General features: G+C 40.1%; 1 protein-coding gene across 2 annotated transcripts in view; it reads left to right on the forward strand.

Annotated features, from left to right (window-relative positions):
* The first annotated feature begins 4,877 nt into the window (after window positions 1-4,877).
* Dcp2 (decapping mRNA 2) overlaps window positions 4,878-10,354 on the forward strand; it is a 55,605-nt gene continuing 50,128 nt past the window's right edge. Inside the window, exon 1 of one of the 2 annotated variants that reach the window (XM_005376510.2) lies at window positions 4,878-5,252. In XM_005376510.2, the coding sequence (XP_005376567.1) occupies window positions 5,200-5,252 (53 nt within the window). In that variant the 5' untranslated portion in view covers window positions 4,878-5,199. The remainder of the gene's footprint in view (window positions 5,253-10,354) is intronic. The other variant, XM_013506864.1, reaches the window with a different exon arrangement.

Here is a 10,354-nt window from a genome sequence, read left to right on the forward strand (position 1 = left end):
TCTTCTTACATGCATACTCCACCATCCCATCTAATTTCACTTACAAAACATAAGCTCAAAAGTAAAAGAATTAAGAATTTGAAGGTAGAGCATTCACCCGAATATGCAGGGCCCATGTATACTGGGTGAACTGGTGCTGGGAAACCAAGCAAGAATGTCCACTACAGGATGCATCTGCTGAAACAGGGAGGACTGATTTACCTATGAGCTCATGGGTAAAGACTGGGATACTTTATGGAGCAAAAATTAATTCTTGCTTGCATAAAATCTGCCACAAGTGCTCCAGGATGACTCTACTAGGAGCAGTAGGCTCACAGATCTGTGCTCTTGTTTCCATAGTGCGGCTCCAGGGTCTTGAGTTCTTAGCTTCCACCTTGTAAAAGGATAGAAAATGTTAAAACTGCATAGGGCATGTCAGGAGCTGTACTTGGAAGCTCAGTATACCACTTTTATCCATATTCCATTAGTCAGAACTCAGTTACTCAGACCCCTTCCATCTAAGTGCAAGGGGTCAGTAAGACTGAACTAGAGATCAAGGGAGTTTTGCTAGTAGAATTTAGTAGTAGTAGCTATGAGAGATAACCTAACAAAAGGACAGAGTGGAGCTAACAGAGCGGGCAATTATATGTTGCTCCATGAATGTTGAGAGATGTAAAAAAAGCTTTGGCAGGGCCAGGGATATAGCTCAGTGGCACAGTGCCTGCCTGGCAAGCACAAGGTCCTGAGTTCGACTCCCAGTACCAAGAAAAAAAGCTTTGATAGACTTAGTTTAACCTTGCTCAATTTGTTTATTTTTGTGTGCTAGGGACTGACACCAGGTACACTATGTAGGATACAGCCTCCACTGAACTACAGTATATCCTTCAGACTCTTTGAGTTTAGAAGGCCCAGAAGCAAGTTAAATGTTTTCATCAGGATTTGATGACAGCATTTGTAGTGAGGATTATCATTTTTCAAAAGAAAATTATTTACTATACTATGTAATAATTAGCTATGTCCTTCTACTTAAAGCAGGGTTCTGCTTATGAGTTTAGAAGAACTGAATTTTAGTTCTGAGTCCATTGTATATTAGCATTTAATCATTTCATCTTTACCAGTAATTTATAAGCCTCGTTAATTCCTACCTGCCTAATTTTTGTAGTTAGACTAAATGAGATAGCACATTTTAAAATTATAAAAGGTTTGGGCTGGGGATTTAGCTCAGCGGCAATAGCGCCTGCCTGGCAAGCGCAAGGTCGTGAGTTCCGTTCCCGGTACCAGAGAAAAACCAAAAAAAAAAAAAAAAAAAAAAAAATTATAAAAGGTTTGATCAAGTCAATTATGTACATATCAAACCAGAATTATAGTTTAGGAACTCAAATATTGCCTTTTCCCTCAACTATAATCTCTAAGTGATTTGCTTTTTATCCAGCCAAAGGCTTTTGGGGCCTGTGTACATTTGGATGAGGATGAGGTCTTGGGTTCTTTGGAAGTCATGGCTCAGAAGACTGCTCTACTAATTCAGCTCCTGGAAATGTGTGCGTCAGGAGGCAGGGGATGGAGAGGGAGTGGGTTGCAAAGTTACATGGAAGATGCTTCACAACAGACATATCTGGCACTTTTAGTGGGGCAAGCAGGTTCAGCACTGAATGAGAATTTTGGGATTTTTCTGGCCCTTAAGAGCCAAAAAAAGAGTTGTACAGTTGAAGTACTATAAAGGTCACAAGAAGACTTCCTTCATTGCTTTAGCAGGTGGTTGGTATGAGATAAGATAGGAAAAAAAAATACTAGATAGATAGAAAGATAGATAGATAGAAAGGAGAGAAGGAAAATCATAGCTAAAAAATTTACTTTTAAGAAGACTGCAGACAGATAGAAAGGAGAGAAGGAAAATCATAGCTAAAAAATTTACTTTTAAGAAGACTGCAGACAGATAGAAAGGAGAGAAGGAAAATCATAGCTAAAAAATTTACTTTTAAGAAGACTGCAGCTTCTGGGACACAGATGAAGTTACCAAAGGCTATCTATATTGGTGTTCCCTTGGTTAATTTAAGCTTGTTTCCCTCTAGACCCATAATGCCACCTTCCTTAAGGATACAGTAAGTCTATAAATTGGCTTAGTTAAGAAAATAAAGAACAGAAACCAGATCTAAAGATAAAGGAGCAGACTGAGAGAATTCAAAGAATTCTTAAAATTATCCATTTAAAAAAAAAAACAGGACTCACACCTATAAAATGGGCCAGTACTCTTCTGGTGGGGAGGATGGCCCACCTTTTCCATAGGTTTCCATCCTCTCCAGAGAAACACAAATGTTCCCAGTTCTAAGAAATAATGTATCTTATTTCTCTGAACACCCCCACACCACTCTGGAGTGTGTACTTTTAAAATTCTGCCTAATAAATCTTTTCTGTGCTTCTTATTAAGCAGTCCTGAAAAATTAGTTTGTACAACAGGAGTCAGCAAACCTTTCGATTCATTTTGCAGGCAGGGCAGTTTAGGCTCCTTATCTCTTTGCTTTGGGAACTCTCTTGCACTGTGGTAACTGTAACATGCTTGTTCCTATACCATTGGTCCATGGGGGTCAGCCCACTTGGCCTTACACCATTGTTTCACTGCCACTATTTTAGGCGCTCTAAAAAATAGACCTGAGCTCCAAGCGGGACAACTAAGAAAAATACGGTAACTACCAACGTGTCGTACAGTCGGTGAATAGACCATCAGTCACAACAGACAGAATGGTAGCCAGGAAAATAAAACAACGGAAGGGGCTTACCCTTACCAATCCAGATATGATATTGACCAGACTGCCAACTGGCAGCACCTGCGTTTCCTTGCCTGCGGGCTTTCACTGGTCACAAGAGCCCTCCTTGCTGCCTATGGGGCATGTGGGGAGTGTGGACCCTAGGAACAGCACTCAACCAATGCCTGATGATCAGAGTTTGTATATAAATCCTCATCTTTTTTACTCCTTGAGTGGAGTAATTCTTAGCCATGTGTCTTACACTGTGCTTGTGAGCACTTTAGATGGATTAAGCTCCAGTTACCCACAGTGTTAATTTTCTTGATGATAAGCCCTTCAGTGGCTTTCTTATCCCTGACTCAATTCTGTGCTTTGCTGACAGTGTTTTCTAGGATAACCTCCCTTATAGACTACTTGAACTCAAGTCCTTTGTCAGGGCCAGCTTCTTAGGAAAACTAAACTAAGACGTATATTGTTCCACAGGAGGACTGAATAAAGTAAATATTCCAGTATGTGCTCTTCTACTTGACTCCCAAAATACAGAACTTCCTGCTGGCCTGGAAGCATTTTCTCTTTGGTGAATTTGACGACCCAGAGGGAATGACCTACAGATACTTATACCAGGTGTTTCCAACCAATAACACGACCAGAACATCCTAGTGAAACGCTCAGAAAACAGGCCCCATCCATGTGCTGGAATTTCCAACCAGCTTTTACAACACTTGACTCCAGGTTCTTAAGGCCTTACTCTTAAGTACCAATGAATACTGAAGTTCCACGGGAAACGAATGATTGATGGAGACCAATTTAATAGCAAATAGCAGTTGGGAGGAATAGAAAATAGAGGAAGGAAACTTCAACAAGTATTATTAGCATTTTCTGAAAGATAGAAAATATTTTATCTTTGAAACAGGAATATAACATCACAAGAGAACAACATCTGAAGAACAAAGAATTGGAGAAAAGTAAAAATTCTATAAATGCTTGAGAGATAAATTTGACATCTCCAAGAGCAAAAAGACACAGTTGGAAAACTGGAACATAAAATGGGTAGTGACAAGATTCACATCATGGTAAGGGATGCAAGGCCTATCAAAATCAGCAGCTGATGAGGGGAATGATTGAAAACTGAAAAGATAGTGACCTGCTCTAGATCAAATGAAGGCAGTTGAACAGGTCAAGGATGGAGCTAGAGGCGCTTGCTAGGTAGTTGTCTCAGCAGTGTGGAGAAAGTATGCAAACTTAAAGACAGTGGATTTGGAAAGAAATTAAGAATAAAGTTGGGAGCTCATCTTCCTGGGTTCCCTGTAGCCGCCCTCTGGCAGTGGCCTGATCCTCTGAGCTCCTCACGGACTCCAGTGGGATAGGTTGGGTCTCTTGATGGTCCCTCCTTTGCCTCCAGTACCCTGTCTCCCATCCAAGGAGAGGTCCCACCCTGCCCCATTTGCACTGAAAAGAGTTACAGAGGAAAAAAGAAAAGATGGGTGGTTAAAAGATAGAACAGACTAAACTTGTGATTGAGCAGGTGTGTGTGGTGGGGGAGGAGGAGATACTGTGGGTCTCAAATAAGAGAAACAGATGAGTTCATTTTCTCTAAGGAGCTCGAATGCGTTGGTCTCCATTAAGCAAGATGGTGAACAAATGAGTGTACACTGGAGTGGGGTGTGGGTGTGGAGGTAGGAGAATGCTTATCAGGCTCAGGTTCAATCGGTATTTCCTAAGACTTCACTAAGTGTCAAACAGTGGGACAAAGTACTTGTTTTCTTCATATTTGGGACAAAGTGCCTGGGGAGAGATGAGGTGAACTGCATCAGGAATGGCGTACTCTTTTTAGGGATTTATCTTTTTAGGCCTGGAGGTAGTGGGGGTTGTGTTGACTGTGTGTGCAAGATATCTGGTGACAAGAATCATGAATACACGCTTGTGTTGAACAAATACAGTGCTGAAAGTCTGCCCCGCAGAGCTAGTAACTGCTCAGACCACGCCAAAGTCCCGGATGTTGGTCTCCCATCCTTAGGGGAAGACGTGAGAGCGCTAAACTTCCCAGCAGCGCAGAGCTAGCATGACACGCATGCGCCTACGCCTCTGCGGGGCTCAGTCAAAGGCGGCGGGAAGTTAGTTTTCTGAGCAGGAACTGAGCAGTTTGAAGACAGATTGGAGCCGACTGACCAATAAACAATCGTCTCATTGGCTTAATCTGCGCAGGCTCACAACCCACCGGATTTCTATTGGGCCTTTCAAGCAGAGCGGAGGCGTGCCTCCCGGGGCTCCGCCCCGCGCTTCGACCCAGCCTCGGGGTCCAGGGCTGAGGCAGCGGGACGGAAGTGAGCGGGTCCCGCCCCTTCCCGCTCTGGCTTTCGTCGGAGCGGTCGCCTCAGCCGCTGCTGCCTGCCGTCCGGCGAGCCGGAGTCTCCGTGCTGTACCTCGGTCCCCGGCCGCACGGAGCCGGGATGCACTGCTCCTGCTGTGGGTCCTCATCATGGAGACCAAACGGGTGGAGATTCCCGGCAGCGTCCTGGACGATCTCTGCAGGTACCGCGCTGCCCGGCCTCCTCCGCCTCCTCAGGCCCTCAGCGTCTCCGGCTTCGGGGCGCCCTGTCTCTTCTCCTTCCCGCCCTGGTCCAGCCCTCCTCGCCTTCCGCTGCCGCGTCTGTTCTCCTCCGCGCCGGCCCCTATCCCCGCCGCCGCCGCCCGCGTTTCCGGTACCGGCCGGCGCCGCCCGCCAGGTGCAGCCTCTCGCCCGGCCTGTTCCTGTAGCGCCCCCGCCCCTTCCTCGGTTGTTGTCTTCTGCCTTTGCCGTCACGCAGACTCCCCTTCGCCCCGGTCCCGCTGCCCGAGTGTGTGCACACCGCGCGTGTTAATTGACATTTTAGGACCCCGGGATTTGCAAGTTTTCCCACTTCACCTTCGTCTTCTCACTTCTCCCCGTGGCATTAAAGTAATTACCAGTTCTCTTCGTCCCGGGACTTTGTGTGCGGGGACGTCTCGAGCTGGTCCCCTCCGCCCTTAATTGTCCTACTTGAAAAGAAATGTCTGGCTGCTGGGTTTTAACGCGGGGCGTATTTTTCCAGGTAGCCACATGAGCGTAAAATGTATTTAACGCATTTTCTCGAAGTGGAATTGTTGCCGTTCCCGAGTTGTCTCCGATTATATGTGGATTGCGAAATAATTTAGATTACGATTAAAAACTATGATAACGTGACATCTTTTCACTTGTAGTTACTGTGTTTATGTTAAAAGTAGTTGTGCTGCATTCTCGCTTTTTTTTTTTTTTTATTAAGGAAAGAGCTAACATTTGTAGAGTTTGTGGTGGATAATTTTCCACTTTCATCTGAACAGATGCTGAGACTTCGTAATTTGTGCAAGTCACATCCATCCTAATTCACAAAATGGAAATTTGAAGGCCCCCCCCAACTGTTTGTGCTTTCTATAGGTGGATATAATAAAGTCGAACATTTTAAACCTCACAAAAGTACATGTAAATATATTAATTTGCAACTGATAATAAATGTCATTGTACTTTGGGGATGGAAGAATTAAATTTTTGGACCGTGATAGATTCAGATAAACGCTTAAAAGGCACTTATTTTCTGTGATCCCAAATTTGGTAGAAAAAGGAAAAAATTCAGTATATGTATGTCTGGATAAATGCCTAGGAGAATATGAATCAAAAGTAGGATTATATGATTATGAACTTAATATTTACAAGATTTTTTTAAAGTGCATTTTATACTTAAAAAAATTAGAGTATTTAAAAAGCTGAGTACTGCAGTAATTATGGGCTGGGGTGAAAGTTGATTTTGAAAAGATTAGATGAGCTTACACATTTTTATAGGCATCTAAACTAGTCTCCCTAGAGGTACTGGGGTTAATATATAAATTGCCTATCGTTACATCATTTAAAGAAGTGACATCAACCATTATTCTAGGTGTTGAACTCATTCACATAATAATTGTATTTTTAATGTTGTGTTTTTAAAGATGTTAAACGTCTGTGAAGTGTTAAAGATAGTTTTCCACTATCTTTTCCACGGTAGTGTTTAATTTTCTTAGACAAATCTTTTGGACCATTTTTTTAAGTGGTTTTTTTTTTTTTACAGTTGCAGTATTTGGGTATATAGATAATGTGATATATTCAAAAATTAGGGGTATTATTTGATAAACTAGTAGTGAAACCATGTTAATTCTTAAAACTTCAGGTTTTAAAAGTATTTCTGTTCTCAGAGTTATACCTGTGTTGATGAATTCAAAGTTTCTTATGTTAATAATTCAAGCTTTTAAGAGTGGGTTTAAATTTTTTCCCACACTTAGAATTTAGTTCCTATGAAAATAAATCTCAAATTGAAAGGTTAAATATCTAGATTTCTTTGTACTGTAAAGTGCCTCTTGCTTATAAATTGTGTCTGGGCTCTTGTTTTTACTTTTCATTTTTTCCCCAATTCTACTGCCTTGTTATTACAGCAGTATATTTAGGAGTTTTTTGTCTTTTTTGGGGGGGACTAGGAATCAAACTCAGGCCCTTGTGTTTGCCAGGCAGGCTTTGTGCCCCTGAGCTATATTCCTGGCCTGAGTTTTTTGTTTTGAGTGATTTTCTGATAAATGACGTACTGCTGCTAATCATGCCTACTTTACTTATTGTTGCATATTAATGTTACTGAGAAATGTAAAACTTCAAGCTATTTTGCTAAGAAAAATCAGAACACTTAAATTTTCAAATTACGACTATGTATCCATTAAGCTGCTTTTAATTATGTATGATATGGAGTGTTATTTTCAGTTTCCTTAATATGCAGCATTTTATTTACTGGAATACTGTCTAGTCATTACAGATTCCTAAGGCAATTACCAAACAATAAATTAAAATATTTTTGGGTTAAGACAGGCATACTTCATACCTTTTGTTAAAACAACATTTTAAATGAAACAGCATGATAGAATTTACACTGATAACACTGGTTAATTTCTGAGAGTGGAATTAAAGGAGAGAAAGGGGAAGACTTTTAACATTTCCTAGTAGGCAAAAACTGCTACATAAATTGCTACATAAAATGTATGTAGAAGTAATGTAAACCTGGCACATCAAGACACATGTTTGTACTCTCAGCTCAAAGGAGGGTGAGGCAGGAGGATGCTTGAGTCCAGCAGTTGGAGACCAGTTTGGTCAACATAGTGAGATGTTGTCTCAGAAGAAAAACAAAGATGTGTCTTTAAAAATAATAAAGTAAATCTGCAGCATTTTATGGTGATATAGGATACACCATAGTTTTTTTACATTAAAGTGAAATATTTTAATAGCCCCCAAAAGTCATGTATAAAGATTTTTAAATACTGTGCAGTGTAATATTGAAAGTTTGAGTAGTTTAAGTATTTAAACTGCTTGTTAAAGATTGGGAAGCATGTTTTTAAAGTAAAAATGAAAATTGGAATTTGGTAAGTTGTTTGTCTTTCAAAGAAATGCTTGGAATTTTTTTAAAGCCCCCTTAATATCAGATGGTCAGGCCCCTCTACTGTTAAAAGGAGAAAATGATGTTGCCAATGTTTTGGAGGTAGCACATGTTAATTAAATAATTTATGCTGATCTCAGCTAGCCATAGTAGTGCTGAATTTCACTGAAACAGTTTATTTTATTTTGTTTTATTTTATTTTACTATTGCTTGGCAGTCTGTGCTAATCTTTTTTGGTTTTTTTTTTTTTTGGCTTTTCTCCGGTACCAGGAACCGAACTCACGACCTTGCACTTGCCAGGCAGACGCTTTGCCACTGAGCTAAATCCCCAGCCCCTGTGCTAATCTTCTGTCTGTAGGAACATTAAAAAGATAATGTTTCTTGAGATAGTTTTTCTACAGCTGATACATTGTAGGTATTACTATATACGTGTATATATACAAACTCACACTCTGAAAACAAACAAACAAAAAAACAAAAAAACCCAGAGTCTGGCTGTGCAGTTCAGGCTGGCTTTGAACTCAAGGCTGTCTTCTGGCCTCAGGAATGCTGGAACTATAGGGCTGTACTACCATGCTGGCCCCAAACTTACACTTTAAAATCTTTAAATCAGAGATACAAAGTGAAAGCATTAAACATGTAACTTTCATGTTATCAAAATTGCTTTTTTCTTATAAACTTTTCTCAAAGAAGTAACAAAATCATGTAATTTTCTGTACAGTTTTAAAAGTCAGTACCAATGGATTTATAATTGAAAAGCAGTTGACTTAGCCTTTTCTGTTTATGTTGTGCTGTCTAGAGGCCCTGGCTTTTCTTGCTTTGTGTTGAATTATTCTAGTAGATACTTTACATTTAAAAATATACTGTGCTGACTTCTTTTTATTTAAATACTAAGTTAAGGATGTCTTTTTACCTTGATAGATATTAGATGAGGGTTTAAGTTACCACACCCACTAGTGGCCTCATTTTCTGTATGTTGTATTTGTCTGTATCCCTGTTTTTTTAATTGCTCCACTGTTTGCCTTGTGACTTTTATATACTTACAATTATATTTCTGCTTAATGAACTTGCTTTCTTGAGTCCCTGTTTGATAAGTCCAGGCAGTTAGTATTACATCTTTTCCATTTTCCACTCTATTCTTCAGTTGCTATCCAATCTTATCCAAATAAGATTCGTAATAGTTATATTCCATTTTGTAACTTTATGATATGTTAAACTTTTTACTATTTGTTGATTGTAAGAGCTGAAGAATAATAAAAGCAATTGTTATGTGCTCTAAGCAGGTTCACAGTAGAAGCAAGTCTACAGTGGCCAGGATTTTGTTTGTTTTCTATACAGCCTTAGTGATAGAGACAGAGTCTCAAAAGAAAATGTCCAAATGAATTCTTTTTTATATTTTACCAATTAGACAAAGTAATGTTAGCTTTTTGTTTTTTCCTTAGAGAAGGAAGCATATGCTTTCCTCACTATACCCTAATTCCTTTTTTTTTAAAGATTGGTTGCTGTTCTAATTTTGGCTTTGTGTTTACACTGTGATTCTCCTGTATATTACTCCTTACCTCCCCCTTTGTCTAGAGTTTCTAGCCTTCCTGTCTGTCTTTCTGTCTATCTCTCTGTCTGTCTGTCTGTCTGTCTCTCTCTGCTTTGTTACATTCTTATTGAATCATAAATCATACCTACAGAATTCCTTTTTCCTGTAGACTGCGCTCTTAGGGACCGCCATGTTCCCAGTCCATTCTGGATCAGATGCTCACTAGACTGGCCAAAAAACTCCTGTGCTAGAATTCATTTTCACAACTCCCCCAGGTTGTATTCTTCCGTGGTTTTTATTCATGTTTTGCTGGTTCATATTTTAATTTCTGTTGAGGGGTCATTGGAAAATAAACTTTCTCAGTCCGTACATGTCTATTTCTCCTCACACTTATGTTGCTAGATGGTTCAGGTCCTACACTTTGAGTAGCCAGGTTGTGGGAAGTATCTTCAATACTACAGTGCTTCTACTGAGCTTATTTTGGTAATGATAGAATTCATTTCTGAGGGCTGTTATTCAGTGATTGTGTATTTTAAAAAGAAAAAAAATTGCTGCTCTGAAAAAGGTTTTCCTCAAACATCTCTTTGAGGAAAAATTCTGCCCAATAACCCTTACCCTACACCCATCCTCCACATTGGGGTTTAAAATCCTAGGACTTT

This window comes from Chinchilla lanigera, unplaced genomic scaffold (assembly GCF_000276665.1).
Source record: "Chinchilla lanigera isolate Chin_1 unplaced genomic scaffold, ChiLan1.0 scaffold00007, whole genome shotgun sequence".
Classification (NCBI taxonomy): Eukaryota; Metazoa; Chordata; class Mammalia; order Rodentia; family Chinchillidae; genus Chinchilla; species Chinchilla lanigera.